The sequence below is a fragment of the Melozone crissalis genome, unplaced genomic scaffold (genome assembly GCF_028551555.1).
Source record: "Melozone crissalis strain CALT ecotype California unplaced genomic scaffold, PUWL_Pcris_2 ptg000247l_1, whole genome shotgun sequence".
Classification (NCBI taxonomy): Eukaryota; Metazoa; Chordata; class Aves; order Passeriformes; family Passerellidae; genus Melozone; species Melozone crissalis.
In genome coordinates, this window is record NW_026536006.1 from 234,417 (window position 1) to 257,574 (window position 23,158).

The 23,158-nt window shown below is 44.3% G+C and overlaps 1 protein-coding gene across 2 annotated transcripts in view; it reads right to left on the bottom strand.

Moving 5' to 3' along the window:
* The window catches only part of LRRTM4 (leucine rich repeat transmembrane neuronal 4), a 120,432-nt gene that overhangs the window by 94,649 nt on the left and 2,625 nt on the right, over positions 1-23,158 (bottom strand). The window contains exon 2 of one of the 2 annotated variants that reach the window (XM_054294383.1): positions 20,434-21,980. In XM_054294383.1, coding sequence (XP_054150358.1) covers positions 20,434-21,980 — 1,547 coding nt within the window. Of the gene's footprint in view, positions 1-20,383; positions 21,981-23,158 lie in introns of both variants that reach the window. The other variant, XM_054294384.1, reaches the window with a different exon arrangement.

Below are 23,158 nucleotides of genomic sequence, written 5' to 3' on the forward strand. Positions count from 1 at the left end.
GCCTGCACTGGCACAGAACCATCTCCCCAACACCTCCTGCCTCTTCCCTGGCGGAATTCCTCTCCACCTTCCTCCTTGCAAAGACCCTGGAATTCTGCAGTGCCCACCAGCTCAGAGTCCTGCAATGTTTATAAACTACAACATAAAATAACAAGTACGCCAATTATATCTAAAATAAATGATACATTTATCACAAATTAGAATTTTGTGGGGGCCATTGTGGGGTGCTTTTCCTGTTTTAGCAGAGTCCTGCCATGTTGATAAACTATAACACAAAATAACAACTATGCCAATTATATCTAAAATAAATTATGCATTTATAAAAAATTACAATTTTATAGGGTGATTTTCCTGTTTTAGCAGAGTCTTGCAATGCTGATAAACTATAACACAAAATGAGAACTATGCCCATTGTATCTATAATAAATTATACATTTATCCCAAATTATAATTTTGTGAGGGCTATTGTGGGGTGATTTCTCTGTTTTAGCAGAGTCCTGCAATGCTGATAAACTATAACACAAAATAATAACTATGTCAATTGTATCTAAAATAAATTATATATTTATAACAAATTATATTTTTGTGGGAGCCATTATGGGGTGATTTGCCTGTCCTGTACAGGTTCTTGGGGTCACCAAGGATTGGGAGGGTTGAGGGAAATTTGGGCTCAGGTCATTCTGTTTCTGTCTCTGGGACACCTCCATGTTCTCCAGTAGGTTTGGGATGTTTGGGCTCATTTTTCCCTTGGCTTGTTTGTTTTTTAAAGGCGTCTGATGAAATTATTGTGAGATAATTCGGTTCAAGCTTGGAACCAAACTTATCAAAAACCAACGCAGGCAGAACCCCAAGATGGAAAAAGAAATGGGACCACAAAAGACGTAAATGGATTTAACCCCTCAGAGATACCACCCCACCAAATCTGTGCTCCAGAGCTCTGTTTTAATAGCAACACAGAAAATTAAAATACCTGAAAATTAGTAAATCTGAGAGAAATAAAATACCCGAGGCCTAAATCCTGCAACCTCTCTCCAAAAACCCTCCAGGATTTTGGCCTCTTCATTCGGCTGAGGTGAAGCCTTGGCTGCAGTCCCTGCTGCCACAGAGGAGCAGCGGCTCAGATAATATCTTATTTATTTATTTATTTTATTCATGTTATTCATTGCCCTCAGCCTCGGAGAGCTCTGGTTCAGAGCTGGGAAAACAGGATGTTCATCATTATCTTCCTGACAGAACATGAATTTCACTGTCCCATGGAAAGGGCTGCACACAGAGCTGAGGAAAACAAGGAATGTGCCCTCTACCAGATGATTTTGGGTGGATTCAGGGTGGCCTTTGGGGACAGAGCAATGACAGGGCCTTAGGGTCAAGTGTTGAACCCAGAGCTGTGAAAGGAACCACAAATTCTGGTCAAGGAGCAGCAGGAGGAGAAGCTCTGGTTGAGAGCTGGGAAAACAGGATGCTCATCATTGTCCTCCTGACAGAACATGAATTTCACACCTCTTTTTTGTCCTGTGGAAAGGGCTGCACACAGAGCTGAGGAAAACAAGGAATGTTTCCTCTACCAAATGATTTTGAGTGGATTCAGGGTGGCTTTTGGGCACAGAGCCCTGGGGTCAAGTGTTGAACCCAGAGCTGTGAGAGGAACCACAAATTCTGGTCAAAGAGCAGCAGGAAAAGACGGGAGAAGGGAAAAGCGCAAAGTCGCTGCTAAAAAAAAAAAATTGTTGTGCAACTTCACATTCTTTTTAAGTCTAAATAAATTCCCTCATAGCAGGTTTTGAACTTGGGTTTTTGATCTGGATTAAAGAGAAATCCGAGTCAAGAGCGAGCGCTAATGACAAGAGCTGGAACATAAATAATTAATGACTCTGCAGGGGGAACCCTCATCTCCCTCCTGCCTGTCCAGGTCCCTGTGCAGAGCCCTCCAGAAGATCCACACCTGCTCCAGCTTGGTGCCATTGCAAATCTGAGAATTGTGGAGTCATGGAATGGTTTGGGTTGGAAAGGAGCAGTTCCAACCCCTGGACATCATCTCCAAATCTGAGAATCATGGAGTGGTTTGGGTTAGAAAGGATCAATTCCAACCTCTGGACACCTTCATCTCCAAATCTGAGAATTATGGAGTCCACACCTGCTCCAGCTTGGTGCCATCTGCAAATCTGAGAATTGTGGAGTCATGGAATGGTTTGGGCTGGAAAAGATCAGTTCCAACCCTTGGACACCTTCATCTCCAAATCTGAGGAACAGGGAATCATGGAATGGTTTGGGTTGGAAAGGACCAGTTCCAACCCCTGGACACCTCTCAGGACTTCTGCTGCTCAGAGGGACCCCCAGATGTGTTTTTCCAGCCTGGAAGTTGAAGAAGGAGTCAGAGCTCTTCATTTCTCGGTCTCAAGGTTACCTATTGTTACTTATCTATTTTATCTATAAAATTCTTTCTCCTGTCCAGCCAAGGTCCACTCAGCAGGACAGACAGAGGCACACTGACACCCTTGGGGTGGAGTTACCTTTTTATACTAAAAACTACATGTACAATATTTACAATTCCTTCCCAATACCCATCACCTATGTTAGACAGTGAGTTTCTACTCTAAACCAATCCAAAAATGCCAACATCACAGCAGAAGATGGAGGCCAAGAAGAAGAAGAAGGAGAAAGGCTGGACGCACCCAGATTCCTCCATCTTGCCCCCTGAGCCCCCATTCTAAAAACCCCAAAAATCTATTTTTCACCCTGTGATAAATTCACTATCATTCTACTTAAACTTTCGGGGCTTGCAGATCCTCATGTAAGGTTTGTAATTTTTTCCATGGGTCATAATCAAAGTCACAGGGGTTTTGGGCTCTGTGTCAGGATCTCTGAGCTCCCTGGAAGGGGTTTGAGCAATCCAGGACAGCCAGAGGGATGTCCTGAATTCCTGAATTCCCACAGACACCTTCCACTATCCCAGGGTGCTCCAAGTCCCATCCAACCTGGCTTTGGACACTTAAGGGATCCTCTGGGAATTCCATCCCACTGCTCCCCCAGTTCCTTCCCAATATTAAATCATTTTCTCTCTCAGGTTGAAGCCATTCCCCCTGTCCTGCTCTGTGTGCTCAGATCCCCTGAGTTCTGCTGTTGGTGGCAGCTCCGGGGTTATTTTTGTGTTCTGTGATTCCATCTGAGGCACAGCCCTGCAGTGTTAATACAATATCTGCCATAATTTCCCCACACAGCAAATGAGAGTCGGCCCAGCTCTCAGCAAGACAAATCTCTTTTTGTTGTTGTCACGCACATTATTCCGCTCTCTCCCACTTAAGACAGATGCTTTTGTGCTGGTTTGTGCTCTGAGTTTGTAAATGTTCATCCTTTTAGTGATGTTTGCCTGATAACAGAGCGAGGGAATAAAACAGAATCTGCAATGAAATCAATGGAATGTGAGCTCCAACAGCAACGGGAACACGCAGAAACGATGCTCTGGCCAGCAGCTGCACTCAGCAATGAGGAATTGCATCCAGGACACATTTTGGGAGGTAAACATGTTAACTTGCTCCTCCAGCTCCCCAAATGTACCTCATTTATCACCAGAGCAGCTCCAGAGTTTTGGCTTTGGCGCTCCAGGACTCTCCATGCAAATGAAGATTTATGTCCCCAGGCACGGGTTGCTCCAGTGCCGCCTTCAGAGCAGATTTCAGGGAAATAAAAGAAACTTTTGTGTCTCTTCATCTAAAAGAGGCAAACGCAGCTGAGCTCACCCCACAGGTATTGGCTGCTGTTTCAGAACCAGCAAGAATTCTCTGTGAGTGGAGGACGGGCAGGAAATCAATTCCCTTCCACACAAATTCCCTTCTCGGAACTCCCTGCTGGACCATTGCTGCTCCTCTGCTCGCTTCAAATGGAATCCTGGCTCACTTCAAACCGGCAGCAAAAACTTTTGGGTGCCTGATTTCCATCCATCCCTGAAAAACGCACCCAGGTGAGGCTTTCAAAGGGAGAGGAGCCTCTGCTCAGAATCCTGACGGGAAAGGTGTCACAGACACATTTAATGAAAAATCCTTTCTTCAGGATTTTTCCTCCTGAGAAGCCTCAGAGGAAAAGAAAAACATTGATTATCTGCTGCTGTGGAATGCAACAGGTGCATCTGTGATTGGTCTCATGTGGTTGTTTCTAATTAATGGCCAATCACAGTCAGCTGGCTCGGACAGAGAGTCCAAGTCACAAACCTTTGTTATCATTCAATTTCTATTCTTAGCTGGCCTTCTGATGAAATCCTTTCTTCTATTCTTTCAGTATAGTTTCAATATAATATATATAATAAAATAATAAATCAGCCTTCTGAAACACGGAGTCAGATCCTCATCTCTTGCATAGTTGGGATTGCCTGAAAATTCCACAGTAAAACACAGGTGATAGGTATTGCAAAATTATCGTAAAAATAAAATTATTGTAAAAAGTAAAATTATTGTAAAAAATAAAATTATTGTAAATAAAGAACAGGTCATTTTTAGCATAAAAAGTTAACACCAACCCAATGGCTGGGACTGTGCCACAACCTGACCTGCTGGACAGATCTCAGCAGGTCAGAGAAAGAATGGGATAGATAAGAGAAAATTAATATATTATTTTTAATAAACATACTAAATATATTAATAAATAATATATAATTAGAAATATAATTATAAATTCTAAATATAGAATATATTATATTATATTATATTATATTATATTATATTATATTATATTATATTATATATAATGTATATAATATGATTATATATTAAAATATCTATTACAATATAGTATATTGATTTATATTATAATTTTAATAATATATTTTAATAATTTATAATAGAGTAAAATTATAAATATTTTAATAAACATGTCATAAAAATAGATTAAGATAAATAAACCTTGAAAAGCAGAACTGATGAATCTCAACTTCTTTGGTCATAGGGCTGGAAAAAAAAAAACTTTTTAATACCTCGGGGTCATCTCAACCACAGAAAGTGAGATGGAGGATTGGAGCAGCCCTTTGTGACATCCCTGGGATCATTTTGGGGGAGAAATGAGCCAGGCGTGGCATCCCTGAGAATCCAGGCTGGTTTTTATTTGGGATTAATTAACACCCACTTGGCTTTGATGGCTCCAAGGAGCACAAAACCACCAAAAAAAGGAAATTTAGGTTTAGACAGGCCTGGAGATTCTGTGCAAAGCTGAGGCTCAGCTCTCCAATATCCCATTCCTTGGGAAATTTGGCAGCAGGTTATAAACTGTGCTCGATCCTAAAAATATTTATCAATTGACCAATCATTTGTAAGGCTGTGGTTGTCAGGGAAACAGGCATTTAGGAACATCATCTCCAGGGACACGGAGCCAGAGCAGCTGGGCTGGGATGCAGGAGAGTGATGCCTTTTTGGGGCTGCCTAAAAACAGAGGCAGACAGAATCAAGGCAATAAAAAGCATTTGATTTATTGAAGGGCCTTCAGGTACATTTGAGGCAGAAAAAGCCACCCCAGGGGCTACACCCAAAATGGACAATGGGATTTGTACACCTTTATAAGCTTGGTTCATTTGCATATTGGGGGTTAATCTAATTAAAGCTTCAGGTAATGAAGTAATTTACCCCAAGTTTGCTGCCCCCAACTCGCTTTTGTTTAATTTCTGGGCCCTGAGGCAGTGAGGTGTCCTTGGTTCTCAGGCCTGGAGAGGAATTGTTGTGTCTGCCCAAAACTGAAATTTTGGAGGGGAATTGTTGTGTCTGCCCAAAATGGGAGAGCAGCACCTCAGACTGAGTATGGAGTTTGAGGTTATACACTAAAGAACTGCAGAATTATAAATGTATGGAAAATATAAAGCTGAAATCCTAGAGAGGAATTGTTGTGTCTGCCCAAATGGGAGAGCAGCAGCTCAGACTGAGTGTAGAGTTTGGAGTTAAACACTAAAGAACCGTGGGATTACAAATATGTGAAAATAAAAAAGCTGAAATCCTAAAGAATCAAGAGAAGCAGCCCCAGCCCACCTGGAATCTCCCCCAGTGAACCCCACTCAAAGAATCATCAAAAGGATCAAAGAATCATAAAATCATGGAATGGTTTGGGTTGGAAGGGGCCTAAAAGCTCATCCATGGTCATGGCCAGGGGATTCCAGGTGTTGTTCTTTGGGCCTGGAGAAGGAAAGTTCCCAGGCATTGGATTCCTGCCCCAGCATCACTCACCAGACCTGCTTTAATTAATCCTGAAAGTCACTTTCAGGATTAATTCATTAATTCATCCATTTCTCTTGGAAATCCTTTGAAGATCAGCCAGCCAAGCACACCTGGATGGGCTGAACACAGAGACCAGAAAAATTCCTACCTGAGACATGAATGGGCCTTCCTTTAATTTAAAACCTTTTAGCAGCTCTTTTTTTTACTGGAACACAATTAAAACCACTCCAAGGACCAGTTCTGGGAAGCAGGTATTTATAATTTCCCCTCTTTTGGCAAAAAAGTGTCATTTTCTGAATCTTTTTGGGCAAAAAGTGGCATTTTCTGCATCCCCTCCTGGTTGCTGTGGTTACCTGGAGGATGCTGTGCCCACCACAGTGATCCCAGAGCTCTCCCAGACTAACAGGCTGCATTTAGCCCAGATTTGTGTTTTCACCTCCTCTTCTTTAAAAAAACGAGGCAAGGAGAGACTTCCCCTGCAGCTCTTCCCCTCCTCAGCCTTCTGCTCCATCCAGGAGATGGTGGGGTGGAATTTTTAGAGCAGCAGACCAAAATCCGAGCAACTGTTAACAAAAAGTGTGAATATGGCAGACAGGAGAGGAGTTCCATAAGGGATGCGCTCCTAGGGGTGTTTTCTGGGGAGGGAGAGCCTCGATTCACCCAAAGGAACATTTCAGATCCGGGCACTTTTCAGCTCCCTCAGAGCAGCCAAAAGAGACAGCCAGAGGAGTAAAAATAATTTCCCAGATGAGAAAAATCATCTTTTTCCTCATGATCTGAGGCTGGCTTAAACTCCAAGAATGAAATTTTATATAATAGATCATTTCATGGAGTGGTTTGGGGTGGAAAGGAACTTTAAGATCCTCTCATTCCAACTCCTGCTATGGGCAGGGAAGTGTCCACTGCAAACTGGGAATAGTCCTTTGAATATGCACAGAAATTTAATAAAATATCTCTACATGTTTTCTAAAATATCTTTACATGTCTTGAAAGGATCACCCAATGAATTTTCAGTTGTTCCTGCCCAGCTCTCTTTGCTTAAACTCCAAGAATGAAATTTTATATCATAAATCATCATTTCATGGAGTGGTTTGGGGTGGAGAGAACTTTTCAGACCTCTCATTCCATGGGCAGGGAGTTGACCACTACAAACTGGGAAAATTCTTAGAATTTGTACAGAAATTTCATAAAATATCTGCAAACATTCCATAAAATATCTCTACATGTTTTCTAAAATATCTTTAAATATCTTGAAAGTTAAACTCAAAGAATGATATTTTATATAATAAATCATCATTTCATGATGTTATTTGGGGTAGAAAGAACTTTTAAGACCTTCTCATTCCATGGGCAGGGAGTTGACCACTACCAACTGGGAATAAATCTTTGAATACGTACAGAAATTTCATAAAATATCTCTACATGTTTTCTAAAATATCTCTACATATCTTGAAAGTTAAACTCAAAGAATGAAATTTTATATCATAAATCATCATTTCATGGAGTGGTTTGGGGTGGAAAGAACTTTTAAGACCCTCTCATTCCAACTCCTACCATGGGTAGCCAGGCGTCCATTGCAAGCTGCAAATAATTCTTTGAATAGGTACTGACGTTTCATTAAATATCTCTACATGTTTTCTAAAATCTCTACAATCTCTAAAATATCTCTACATGTTTTCTAAAATATATTTATATATTTTGAAAGCATCACCCAATGGATTTTCAGTTGTTCCTACCCAGTTCTTTTTGAAGCCAGGAAATATCAGCCCGTGGACATCTCATGTCTGTGACTCCCCCAGATTTATTTCTCTATAAAGAAAAGTATTTTTTCCTGATTTTTTTTTCTTTTTTTTGCATCACGTCTTTCAGTTTCACTATCTCCTAATTTCTGAGCAGCAAGACAGAGAGGAGCTCCAAATAACTCTCATTGAAATCAGCCATTATTGAGAACTCTTTAATCACGCCTCGTCTTCAATCGTGTCTGTTCCAAGATTAAACACTTCCAATCTCCCTCCTGCTCCCAAAAGTGCTGGGAAAGCAACAATTAAACAGCAAATCTGAGTGCAGAGACATTTGCAGAAGAAGCAGTGACAGACTGCACTTCCCTCCTGATAGAAACCTATTTATAGATAAATATCTCTCTATAGATATCTACATTACATACAGAGATATATACAGCTTTTCATTACATTAAATTCCAAATAACCAACCAGAATGGATTGGCTTCTTAGTGGGATTTGGGTTTTTATTCCTTTTTCCTGCATCCATTTCCCTCCCCAGCACTTTGCCCCTGAAATTGATAAAAAATTGCTAAAAATTTCCTGGGATTATTTGGGGTTGGAAAAGCCCTCCAAGAGAATTCAGCCATGAATTCCCACCCAGGGTTGTAAAGGGGATGCTGTGGGGCCTGACTCACCTGAACCTGCAGAAAATGGGACAAGAAAAATCCCAAAATAAGTAAAAGTCAACAATTGATAACAATTGGTAACAATTTCTGGGATTATTGGGGTTGGAAAAGCCCTCCAAGAGAATTCAGCCATGAATTCCCACTCAGGGATGCTCTGGGGCCCTGACTCACCTGAACCTGCAGAAAATGAGAAAACAAAAATCCCAAAATAAATGATAATCCCAAAATTAACAACAGCCCCCAAACCAGTCCTGGGGGTTGGAGCTGGATGATTTTAAGATTCCTCCCAACCCATTCAGGGATCAAACAAAAGGGGGAAGTGATGGCTCAGAATCCCAAAGGGATTTTACTCCCGCTGGAGCAGCTACAACCACACCTGGGAATATTTTGCAAACAGATTCACGACAGGAAAAGGGGGTAAAAAAAAAAGGCAAAAAGTGTGGGGTAAATTGTTCTCAATGAATAATTCCTCCAGCTCTGATAGCAATGCATAATTACAGTGCATAATAGGATGTATTAGTTGGGGGTACTAATTAGTTCATGTTTGTACAGCTCCTGTGAGGTGTAACGAGCTCAGGCATTATCATTAACTAAGCAGAGCCTTCAGGTTGAAATCCTTTTTGCCATAACTCGGAGCAGGATCACCTACACCCCTTCAGATCCATGAAATGTGGTTCCTGCTGATCTCATCAGGGAGGAAAATTCACAAATTGGGGCCCGGGAGGAAGCACAGGGTGATTAAAAGGAGAGGAATTATTGGCACTTTGGAGGGTCCTGCTTTGGAGCCGAGGCAGGGCTGGTGAGCTCAGGAGGCAGCAGATGAATTTTGCCGGGTAAGATCAGTCAGAATCTTGATCTGACAGAAAATCAGAAGCTCCTCTGGGCTTCAGAGCGTTTCTCAGCACCTCTGAACAGCGGATAATAAAGTCCTGAAGCTGTGAAGGTTCCTTATATCAACATTAATTAGCCCAAAAGAGCCAAAAGCCATTGAGTGCTTGCCCAACCCTGATCAACTTTGTGCTTCACTGCTGCAGAAAGGATAAAAAACCCCAAAACCCACCCAAAAATTCAAATCTTCAGTAAACCAAAATTTAGAAATAATTTATAAATTTATAATTTTGTTTATAACTTAATGCAATATATAATTTATACTAATATAATATAATATAACATAATATAATATAATATACAATTAAATTATATTTATAATTATATTTATAATTTATTATACAGTTTATATAAAAATATTATATTATATTATATTATATTATATTATATTATATTATATCATATTATATTATGTTATATTATATATTATATTATATTCATATATTAAATATAACATATCATATGAATATATCTTATATGTTATATTAAATTATAATATATGTTTATTATAATAAATATATGTCTCAGGGTATTCATTATATATTATTGTAATAGAATATTATAATTATTAATTATAAATACATTAATAATAAATAATAAATAATTATTAATATTCCATATCATTAGAATATTAGAACTGTGGCCCAGAGGTCCCACAGTTCCCACTCTCAATCTGAGAGTATTTATTATATTAATATATAATGTTAATATTAATATTAATATAATATATTATAATATATTATATATTATAATATTATATATACAGTCCCCACTCTCAATCCCATCTCCCACTCAGCTCCACCCCATTATTTTTTCCCTGAATTCTTAATCCTGAAGCCCCTGGATGGGGGGAAATTTTTTTTTTTGAGGTCTTTTTCCTTTTCTGAGGGCTTTATTTGCTTTCTGACTGCGGCTGGTGCCAGGCAGTTTGTAAACAGCTCTCCAGAATGAATAAAAAATTAATATACCGCTGTAAGAAATGATCAGAAATCACATGTGACCTCTTATTTATGTGCTTATCCTGCTTTAAAATTCATCAATGTTTAACCAGTACTCCTTAAACCACTTACAGGATGTACACACAGCCACTAATTAATTGCTGCTCTCAGTTTGAATTGAGGCCAGCCCCTGCCTTGTCTTACCTGGCCATGAGGTCAGGATGAAAAATAACAGCCAGAGATTGAGTGTAAAAACCATAAAATTGCAAAAAAATGGGGTAGGGGAAAAGTTATGGGGTTTTATATGGGTTTTGTTTATAATTTATTTGATTTCCTTTGACCTGAATTGAGCTGTAGGCTGCTAATTTGGGTTAATACTGATAATTACTCAAAACAGTGAACGTGGAATAGTTCAATCACTCAAAGGCTTTTCCTTTTTTTGAATAGCAGAGATTAAACCTGTCCTGCCACTCCCCAACGCCCTGGTGAAAAAAGGCTTTAACTCTTGCTGGGAATGAGAGAAATAATTCATTTTTTTTATCTGACACACTTTCAAAGGGAATAAATTTTTTTCCCCTATTGGATCTTGGTTTTTCTCCTTAGTGGTGATTTAACCTGCTGTTCTAGCTCAAAGTAAAAGGAAGATTTCAGGTGACTCTCTGGAGGCACCTTTTAGAAATAGTGGTGGTGGAAACAGAAAAAATTTGGCATTTGGGTGGCCCTGGATGGACAAGGTGGAGAAATTCCTCTTCTCCACTTCCATTTTTTTGTTAAACTCAGAAAATCCTGGAATTGTTTGGGTTGGGAAGGACTTTAAAGCCCATCCAGTGCCATTGCCTTGCCATGGACAGAGACACCTTCACTACACCAATACTTTTATGAAACTCATGGCAAAATATCAGGGAAATATGAAATTTCTCCTCTACTTTTCCTTATCACTTGCACGAAAAACTGATTGAGGCCACATTAATTCCAGTCACTCACCTTGTACAGCAAAACAACAGCGTCCAGACCTCACTCTCGAAAATTAATAGAATAAATTTGGGAGCTAATCATAACTAGAGAGAGGTTAATCAATTCCTCAGATTGCTGAGGAATTTATACACACTGGGACCCTTAATATATTCAACAAAGCAATGGCACCAAAGAAAATACCCATAGATTTTGTTTTCAAATACAAATTTCTCATAATTCAAAACCGCCGGTGGGCTCCTTCCTTTCCTGATTTGTACAATTTGTGCTCCCACTGCAGAGCGACCAAACTCTGCCTTCATTTGCCTTCACAAGTGACATTGATGTGGCTTTTAAAGCCAGCAGCCCAACGTGTGATTTAAGAGGCTCTGAGAAGGAAAATTATAACTCTGGGGGGAAGAAACGGCTGCGAAATTTCCATTGAAATCGTTCGATTTCACTCCGGGGACGAGGCAGCACCTGAGTGGTTCTAAGTCAGTCTGTCTCGCATCTGAATATGGGATGGAGGTTTAAAAAGCACTAAACAGCCTGGTGCCAATGCCTCCCCAAGACAAAGCAGAGCTCTTCAGGCTGGCTTTGATGGCAGGAACAAAACAGGCGCAGCTGGAGGCCCCCGAGGCTCCAGACAATTCTGCTTTTGCCTTTCATGCAGCAGCAGCAGCAGCCAAAGCCCAGCCCTGCTCCAGGGAAAGGCAGGGCACCCCTCTAAGTGGAGGGGAGGGCAGGGACAGACAGACAGGAGGGATCTTCAAAGGTTCAAGGGCTGGTTGCAGTGCTCGGGTTCTAATGAAAAGTCAACGCGACCTTGGTTTGATTTTCTTCTTTTGAAGAGCAGCTGAGACATAAACTTTAAGGGATTTAGAGATGTGGCTGCCCCTGGATCCCTGGAAGTGCCCAAGGCCAGGTTGGAGCAACGTGGGATAGTGGAAAATGTGGGACCCATGGTGGGGCTGGATGGGCTTTGAGGTCCCTCCAATCCAAACCATTCCATAATTCCATGGTTAGATGGGATTTTGGGAAGAAATTCTCACCTCAGGGTGAGAAGGGGCTGGGATGGAATTCCCAGAGCAGCTGTGGCTTCCCCTGGATCCCTGGAAGTGCCCAAGGACAGGTTGGAGCACCCTGGTCTATGGAAAGTGTGGGACCCATGGTGGGGCCAGATGGGCTTTGAAGTCCCTCCAACCGTAATCGTTCCAAGATTCACTGGGCAGGTTTAGATGGGATTTTGGGAAGAAATATTGGGAGAGGGGCTGGGATGGAATTCCCAGAGCAGCTGTGGCTGCCCTTGGATCCCTGGAAGTGCCCAAGGCCAGCTTGGTTGGATGGGGCTTGGAGCACCTGGGATAGTGGAAGATGTGGGACCCATGGTTGGACCAGATGAGCTTTGGGGTCTTCTCCAACCCAAACCATTCCAGGATTCCATGTGCTGGTTTGGATGGGATTTTGGGGAGGAATTCCTGGCTGGGATGGAATTCCCAGAGCAGCTGTGGCTGCCCCTGGATCCCTGGGAGTGCCCAAGGCCAGGTTGGATCCACCTGGGACAGTGGGAAGTGTCCCTGTCACTGGTTGGGATTTAAGGTCCCTTCCCACCCAAACCATTCCCTGGCATCAACAGAAGAAAACGATGCTCAGAACACCAAGAACAGAGATTTTGTGTCTATTTCCACAAAATCTCGGACAAGACAGGATAGATGGGCGTAAAACCACGACTAAAATATCTCAGTGTTTATTCAGAGCGTCCCGTACGCGGAACTCTGCCCTGACCTCAGAGCTCCTGACCTCCCCTCCCGCTAAATTAACAGGATAATGATGAAAAGCACTTCTCTCCTTGTCCAGCAATGTGAGAATTGCCTGGCAATTCAGCAGCCTTTGAGGATGACACTGCTGATTATTTCAGGACAATCCAGAAACGGGGTTGGAATGGGAAAAGCAGTGTCAGAGGCACAGCTAAACAATGCCTGGCTTGCCCATCATTCCCACCAATTATTGCGGGATGGGGGGAGAAGGAAAACTATTTATAACCTGTCAGTCTCCAGAAACCACAATTATGATGATTTAATTAACACATGGAGAGAGGCTTTGAGGCAATCACGTCGTTCTAAATTTAAGAAGCAGCACATTTCAGGCCCAGGATGATTTAGGAATGCTGGTTGAGCCGGGGCAGGGCTTTGATGCCCGTGTTGGTTCCTTTTAAATCATCCATCATGTCCCAAGATAATCCACATGTGGCAGTGAGGGATGGGAGGAATCAGCAGGGCTCTCAGGGGCCATCCCACAGAAGGAAAAACTGATTTTTTAATGAGGACGGACTGAAAATGAGCAAAACCACAGAACCCAAGTCTCTGCGTCAAAGACAGCATTGGTGTGGTGGAAAAACCTGGAAAATGGGGATTGGGTGGATGAGAGGGGAAGGACCTGCTTGGCACTGAGTGTCCTTGGCATGGTGGCCTGGAGGCCTAACCTTGGCTTAACGGAGGCCTAACCTTGGCCTAACCTTGGCATAACCTTGGTTAACCTTGGCGTAACCTTGGCGTAACCTTGGTTAACCTTGGCTTAACCTTGTCTTAACCTTGGGTTAACCTTGGTTAACCTTGGCCTAACCTTGGCCCAACCTTGGTCTGAACTTTTCCACCCCTGGGCCGAGAACTGGAGCACCCAAAGCCAGGATGTTGCCAAAGGATTCCCAAATCCCGGGAATTCCTGGGCTACCCCAATGCCCTGGCCAGTTCCTCCAAAGAAATCACACTTCAGGTCTCATTTCCTCTCTCTGGCTCAGATTATTTGCTGTGTCCTGTTCTCCCAAACACAAAAAATTACTCCTCTGGTGTTTCCATGCAGTGATTAAACCCGGGAGCTGTCAGCTGCTGCCCAAATACAAATAATTCCTGCCTTCTTTCACCATCTATTGTTTTTTAAATGGATTAACACCCAAGTAACATAAAGGAAAATCCCACTTCTTCCATATTTCACCATCAATTGCTCCTTGACTGGATTAACACCCAAGTAACAAAAAGGGAAATCTTAACCACAGTTTACATGGAGGAAAATAAAAATTACAAAGAACCTCCTGCTCTGTAAGTGCTGGAAGATCCCACCAGGGCAGACTGAGAATTCCAAGGGGCAAATCCAGGGAAAGATGGGGCCTGAACCACAATTCCAAATTCCTGCTGAGCTCCTCTCTCAGCCAGGCGCCAGAGGAAGCACCGAGTAAGAGTTTCACAAGTGTTCCACATCCTCCTGCATTTCCTTTTCCAATTTTTTCCCAAATCTGCAGCCCTCAATTGCTGCAGGAGGCACAGCTGGCTCAGCTCCGCCGGAAACGCGGCCGCTCCATTTTGGGAACGTCTTTTGGGGAACTCTCACGCACAAAATTTTGCAGGGAAATTTTGCCCCTGTGCATTTTCTTGCTGCATCACCGGTGCCTCTCCAGCACACATCTCCTTAGTCTGGGGTTATATTTGCAATGCCAAGGGCAAAGAAAGCTCAGAGGAGTAAAAACTGCCCCATCTCTGGAGTGTTCAAGGCCAGGTGGGGGCTTGGAGCAACCAGAATGTCCAAGGCCAGGCACCAGAGGAAACACCGAGTAAGAGTTTCACAAGTGTTCCACATCCTCCTGCATTTCCTTTTCCAAATTTTTTCCCAAATCTGCAGCCCTCAATTGCTGCAGGAGGCACAGCTGGCTCAGCTCCGCCGGAAACGCGGCCGGTCCATTTTGGGAACGTCTTTTTGGGAACTCTCAGACTTCACAAGTGCTGAGCCCGGGGAAATTTCGCCCCTGTGCATTTTCTTGCTGCATCACCGGTGCCTCTCCATCACACCTCTCTTTAGTCTGGGGTTATATTTGCAAGGGTAAGGGCAAAAAAGCCGCCAGGGCATCCCTTTTAATGCTGAGTCAGAGAAATTGAACTGGAACCTCACCCTCAACCCTCTCTGGAAACTGTTCTGGTTTATCCTCTTGTTCCAACCTGCACCATGGTGTTTAATAAATAAATAAATAAATAAATAAATAAATAAATAAATAAATAAAAACCAGCATGTCAAGACCATGATGTTTAATAAATAAATAAATAATAAAAACCAGCATGTCAAGACCATGGTGTTTAATAGATAAAATAAATAATATAAAACAGCATGTCAACACCATGATGCTTAATAAATAAATATATAAATAAATAATAAAAACCAGCATGTCAAGACCATGATGATTAATAAATAAATAATAAAAACCAGCATGTCAACATTTCCCTTAAATTAGGCTCAGCAGAAGCTCTGCAGCAGCCCCACCAAGCCTGCGTATCTTTAATTGAATTTATCAATTATTTCTTTATTTATAAGTTATATTTATATTTTTATTATATTTATATACGTATTACATTTCTATTTTCCCCATTTATTTTTTTATTTATCTGTTGTAAATTTATTCAATTTATCAATGCATTTCCTCCCAATGGAGAGAGGGGAAAGGGGCAGATTTCCATGCTGAGTGCGTGATTTAAAAGTTGTGAGCACAGGTGACACCCAGCCCTGTGGAGAGCCCAGCAGAGCTGTCCCTGTGAGTTTAACAAATAAATATATAATAAAAACAGGTGGCTGTTTATCCACTGTGGGGTACGGCCAGACATGGAGAAGGAGAGGTGTAAAAAGCGACCTCACAGCGCTCAGTTCACACAGAAAAGCTCAGTTCACACAAAAAAGCTCAGTTCACACAGAAAATCTGTTCACCTCTCTGCCTCTTGTTTGTTCTGTCCCTGCCAGCCTGGGAAAGGGGACAGCAATGACCTTCCAGGAGACAGAAACATTTAAACATTTTCCTTCTCCCCACAGCACCTTCCCAGCCACTCTGTGAGTGCGACATGCATGAAACGCACAGCACCATGGCTGGCTTTGTGAAATCCCTTTTCACAGCTTCCAGATCTCCAGAAAAAGCAGAAAATAAACGGGAAAGCGAGAGAGAGGGAGCAGCACAAAGCAAACCCCAGGCTGAGGGAGCAGCACTCTGCTAAACTGCATGGCCAGAGCCCAAATTGGGAGCATCCAGTTATTTCAGCCAGCCCTGCCAAGAGACTGAGCAGAGAGCCCAGGTGTCAGTGATTGTAATCCCAGCGCTGCCAAAGCCACTCCTGCCTGCAGCCAGCCTGCCTTGGGCTCCCATTCCCAGCACAGGGAATCATTCCTGGAGCAGGGAATGGGAAATGCAGCCCCACAAAGCAGCTCCCACCTCTGGATGCTCCAAACCTCATAGAATTTTAAAGCAGCACCATCCCTGGGGCTGCTGTGGAGAAAAGAGCTGTGGAAATGCCTCAGTGCATCATTCCCAGGCCAGTTCTGCCTTGGAAAATCAGTGGTTTGTGGATGGGTTGAGCTGGATGCTTCCACACCTTTTCTGCCTTGGAAAATCAGTGTTTTGTGGATAACGTGAGCTGGATGCTTCCACACCCCAAATGGTCCCAGTGAAGGTTCCAGCTCTGCTCAGCTGACCCCAAACCCCACCCCAGTGTCTGACCAGACATCTCTTCCCTTTCCCACTTCAAATGGAGCTGATCCATCACCTTTTCCCAAACCCACACCATTCCTGGACCCTCAGCTGCCCCAAAGCAGAAAATGCTTTAGAAAATTTTGCTCAAAGAGGTAAAAGCCCAGGTGTCAGTGATTGTAATCCCAGCGCTGCCAAAGCCACTCCTGCCTGCAGCCAGCCTGCCTTGGGCTCCCATTCCCAGCACAGGGAATCATTCCTGGAGCAGGGAATGGGAAATGCAGCCCCACAAAGCAGCTCCCACCTCTGGATGCTCCAAATGTCGTAGAATTTTAAAGCTGTGGAGAAAAGAGCTGTGGGAATACCTCAGTGCATCATTCCCAGGCCAGTTCTGCCTTGGAAAATCAGTGGATAACATGAGCCGGATGCTTCCACATCCCAAATGATCCCAGTGAAGGTTCCAGCTCTGCTCACCCGACCCCAAACCCCACCCCAGTGTCTGACACTTTTTTAAATGTCTTAATTATTCAAAATAATCACCATCCCCTCCCTGCCTGTTGTCATTTAACACCAGAGAACCTTCCACAGAGCAAACCCTGATGGAGGCAAAAAAACCCAAACCCCAAAAACCCAAAATCTCATCAATCTTTCCCTTCCCTTTCCCACTTCAAATGGAGCTGATCCATCACCTTTTCCCAATCCCACACCATTCCTGCACCCTCAGCACAGGGGGTGAACCCACGAAAGCAGAAAATGCTTTGGAAAATCTTGCTAAAAGAGGTAAAATCAATCGATAAATGAGTCCTGGAGCCTGCCTGCCCTCACACAGGGATCCAGGCACTCCTCTCCCCTCTGAGGGCTTCTATTTTTGGGAGGAAGCTGAGGCTGAGCACAGGGAGTGAGGGATGGGCCTGAGCTGCATCGCACCTGCACAAAATAATAGTTTTTCCACAAGCACGGGTAAATTACAAAATAAAGAGAGGTTCCATTTCCTATTTTTTTTTTCCTTCCACCAAACACAAACCCTTTCCACCGCTGAAGACTCTACAAGGGATGTTTTTTTTTAAACCATTTTTAAGTGCTGTACATTGAATATCTCTCCTCTTACAAGTGGAACCTTGTAGCTATGGAGACGCAGAATGTCAAATCCAAGCTGAAGACAGGATTTCAGTGGGGGCTTTGGGTTGCTACATGTGCCTTCAATGATCTGCTTTCCACCTCCTGAAGTCTTTATCATCCTCTAGATTTTATTAGTGCAGTGCAAAGAACCACTGGATGCTCAATAAGGACACAGAGTGACCTGTTAGGGACAGCTCTGGGGTGTCACAAACAGTTTGATTTACACCACAAACCCCCCTCAGTCCATTAATTAATATTTAATTTAATCCAAATTAATCCATCGTTGTTTAATTTAATCCAAATTAAAAACCAGGAACCGTTGTCATCAGCGTAATTTAACCCAAATTAAAACCCAGGAACTGTTCTGGTGCTGCCACAGCACCTGGAATCCAGGTGAGCTGGGGTCCCCTGGTGTTTAATGCTGTGTGTAACAACCACAAACACCTGGGGGAATTACACCAGGCTGAGTCCACGTTACAGCACCTCCTGGACCTTGTTATTGCCTGCTGTAATCTGAATTATCCAAATTCCAGCCTGCCAAACATCGTGCCTGTGTTCTGAGATCCAAAATGCGTCGGGTTCGGTGGTGGCATTTCCTGAATTCTCATTTACCACGTGCACATTCACATTCATCTGTTTCCCACCAAATTAAACAACATTTATTCAAGATAATGAAACTTCAGGGGTGTTAAACCTGAGTGTGAGTGGGACAGAACCTTCCAGGCCAGGTGTGACAGACAGGGGGAATTCAAAATGACTTGAGCATCACTCATTTTCCACTTGTGCTGGTAACAGTGAGCAAAGCAAGGCTCACACCTCCATTCTGTATTTTCCTGAAGCAGTGACAGGGACGTGGCAAGTGGTTTTCTGTTCTGAAGACAGCACAGCTCCAGAGAAAGCAACCCCAAATTACAGCATTTTAATTCCTTATCACTGCATTTTTCTTCCTTCCCCTTAAACTCCACAGTCCAAAACCACCTGGGGACTCCAGGTGCCAAGTATGAAACCTCTCACGTTGTCAGAGAACTGGGTTCAAAATTCAAAATTCAATTCAAAATACTGGGTTTGAACAATCCAGATCCCAGAACTGCAGATCCCAACCCCAACCTGCACAAAAACTCCAACAGGCACATGAGTGGATCTGATCCATCACCAACAGGCACGTGGAAAGTGGTTTTCTGTTCTGAAGACAACACTGCACCAGAGAAAGCAACCCCAAATCTCTGCTGCATTTTTATTCCTTCTCCTTAAATTCCACAGTCCAAAACCACCGGGGGACTCCAGGTGCCAAATATGAAACCTCTCACATTGTCAGAGAATTGGGTTCAAAATTCAAAATTCAATTCAAAACATCGGGGTTTTGAACAATCCAGATCCCACCCTGCTCATCCTTACCACACCCAGGTGCCAAATCCAGGGCTCACAATTCCCACAGCCAACCCCAACCTGTGGGGAATAAACTCCAACAGGCACATGAAACAACCTCAGGTTGAACATCCACCACCAAGGAAGCCAAGCCCACCTGGTGCCACATCACAATCAGGATTAAGTGAGCAGGACTGCAGTGGAGTTGTGCAAATCCTCCTTTGCCAGCTCCAAACAAGCAGCAGCATCCCAAGCAAACCCATCCCCTGCATCCACAGCAGTGGAGCAACACAGCAATTTGGAATTTCCTTGCCAAGCTGGACGGCAGAAGAGAAGAGAGCTGAGAGCTTTTCCTGATTGCGTTTCCCCGTGTTGCTGAGTTAAATCAAGATTGTGGGAATCAGCTCCAGCAGGGCTAAGTCTCCACTGATGACTGAAATGCAATTAAACCCTCCAAGAATCCCCTTCTCCCCACCCAAACGTGCTGTTTGACAAAGGCTCACGTCCAGAGGAGCCTCTGTGTTCCTGCTGGCTCCAGGAAAACAGCTCCAAGATCCTGCTGCAGTCCTGTTGTCCCCTGGTTTGTTCCTGGACCAGACCAAAAATGCAGGAAATCTTTGGCTTTATCATTAAATAGGCCACAAACCCCTCAACATTTGATGTGGGGTCTGGAGAAAAGAGGTTTCCATATTTAATTTTAAACCAGAAAAGGCTCTTAAGCTCCTCTGCATCTACCAGTCCATTAAAAATAGGATTCTGTTGTAGCCACAGCTCATCAAATGGGTGCAAACAGGGGGAGAACAACACTCCAGATGCCTTTATCACAGTTGTTGACTCCAACTTAATCGCTTTTTTAATAAGTCTTAATTATTCAAAATAATCACCATCCCTTCCCTGCCTGTTGTCATTTAACACCAGAGAACCTTCCACAGAGCAAACCCCGACGCAGGCAAGAAAAAAAAACCCCAAAACCCCAAAATCTCATCAATCTTTCTCACATTCAGAGACACCTCAAGAGCTTCGAAACATTTACCTCTCCTTCCCAGCAGCTGAAATGGTTTTAGGAGGATTCATGGTTCATACCTCGCATTCCCTGGAGCCAGAGATGGTGTAGGTGCAGGGCCCAGATCCATTAACGGATACATCCATGGTCTCAGAGTTTGTTGGCTTGTAGTCCACGTAATATTCCTGCAAAGGGGAGTTCATTTGCCTCTCTGACTCCCGCGCCTTTTTCCTGCGCCTCTTCATCAGCGTGTGCTGCTGCAGCTGCTTCATGCTGGCGGGGTAACGCTTCCAGGACACGTAGATGACCAGCAGGATCATGGCCACCGAGAGGAAGAGGGCCACGCTCCCCGCGATGATCTTGTGGAAGGACACGTGCTCGTATTCCGGCTCCACCGCGGGCGTCGGGATGTCCGCGGAAGGGCTCGGCGTCGCCGGCGTCGGCTGGTGGCTCTCCAGTTTGGACACGGTGGGTTTGGGGATGAACACGGGTCTCTGGGGGGTTCTGGGGGCCTGGTAGGACCTCTCAGTGGCCACCACCTGGATTTCGGCGCAGATGTTGTAGGTTTCCACGGCGTCGCTCACCTTCTCACCCTGGATGTGCTTGGGGCCCGCGCAGATCATGGTGCTCTCCTTATTTCCCTTGAAATTCTTAAGCCAATTAAACAGGGGGCAAATGCTCCGAGTACATTCCCACATATTCCCAGACAGGGTGATGGAGATGAGCGAGATCCACGTGTTGATGGTCTCCTGGGAGATGTTGGTGAGCTTGTTGGAATCCAGGTTCAGCTTCTGCAGGTTGGGCAGGCACTGGAAGGTGCCGGGCTCCACGCCCGCGATGTCGTTGCCCGATAAATCCAAGTTGTGCAAGGAACTCCAGGTCCACGTCAAGCCCTGGCTAATGGAGCGGATCCTATTCCACTGCAGGTAGATGGAGCGCAGGTTGAAGAGCCGCGGGAAGTGGGCGAAATTGATCTTGGAGAACTGGTTGTGCTCCAAGTGGAGCTCCGTCAGCTTCAGCAGGCCGGCGAAGGCGTTGCGGGACAAGCTCCGCAGGCGGTTGTAGCCCAAATCCAGGAAGTCGAGGTTGCGGCAGTCCTGGAAAACGCGGATGGGCACCGTTTTCAGCGAGTTGGACCTCAGGTGCAGGATCAGCAGCTTGCGGAGCCCCTTGAACTGCTCCGCCTGCAGCACCTGCAGCTTGTTGTAGGACAGGTCCAGGTTGCGGAGGTTGGGCACGGGGTGGAAGGTCTTGTTGTGCAGGTGGGTGATTTTGTTGGAGCTCAGGATCAGCTCCTTCAGCCGGCGGATCCCCTGGAAGGCGTCCTCGTCCACGGAGCTGATGTAGTTGTGGTCGAGGTAGAGCCATATGAGCTGGTTGAGGCCGGCGAACTGGTGGGATTTGAGCTTCTGGATGCTGTTGTAGCGCAGGGACAGGCCCTGGGAGCCGCTGGAGATGTTGTGGGGGATGTCGCGGAAGGCGTGCGACTCGCAGTACACGATCTTGCCGTCGCAGCGGCAGCTCTTGGGGCAGGCTCGCTGCGCGCCCGCCAGCCCCGCCAGCAGCGCCAGGGGCAACAGCCCCAGCAGCGCCCTGGAGCCTCCCCGCTGCTTGGTCACGTGGAAACCTGCAAGAGCCAAAGGGAAAAAGGGCTGTTGGAAAGGCTTGTAGATAAATGACCAGGTCACCATGCCATTGGAAAGCCTTGCAGATAAATGACCAGATCACCACATCATAAATGACCAGATCACCACGCTGTTGGAAAACCTTGCAGATAAATTGCCAGGTTACCACACCATTGTAAAGGCTTGAAAATAAATTTCCAGGTTACCATACCGTTGGAAAACCTAGCACATAAATTCCCAGATCACCATGTCATAAATGACCAGATCACCACACTGTTGGAAAGCTTTGCAGATAAATTACCAGGTTACCATGCCATTAGAAAGCCTTGAAGATAAAATACCAGTTTACCACACCGTTGAAAAGCCTTGGAGATAAATGACCAGATCACCACACCATTGGAAAGCCTTGAAGATAAATTACCAGATCACCACGTCATAAATGACCAGATCACCACATCGTTGGAAAGCCTTGCAGATAAATGACCAGATCACCATGCCATTGGAAAACCTTGCAAATAAATTAGCAGGTTATCACACTGTTGGAAAGCCTTGCAGACAAATTACCAGATCACCACACCGTTAGAAAGCCTTGCAGATAAATTCCCAGGTTACCACACCATTAGAAAGCCTTGCAGACAAATTACCAGATCACCACACTGCTGGAAAGCCTTGCAGATAAATGACCAGATGACCACGTCACTGGGGACAGCCTGAGCCCAGCTGGGATTTGGGGATTTGGGAGACACAAACCTGTTTGCCTCCTGCCTCAGCCCTTTGTGGTGCAAATCTCCATCCTTGGGGCACCTGCCTGGCCCCCTCTCCTGCTGCCACCACCACCAGACTCCCCTGGTTGTTTTTCATGCACCCAGTTTTTTAGAGGAGGAGCAGGGGATGAGATTTCCAGCCTTTTCTTTCCTTCTTTTCCTCTGGATCTTTTGCCTCCCTGTTGGAGAATGTTCAGCTTCCCCTGAATGTTAAAGAGAGCATCTTTCTGCTATTCAATCTGGTAAAATTCCTCTGTTCAGCCTGCAGCTTCTCCAGAATGAGGGCTGAAATTTCTAGATCCCCGACCCAGGAGTAGACCCAGGCATGGAAAATCCTGAGTTGGGTGGGAAATGGGAGGATATGGGCCAAATCCTGAAGGATTCTCTGACCCTATAGCCTGGGATTTTCCACATGA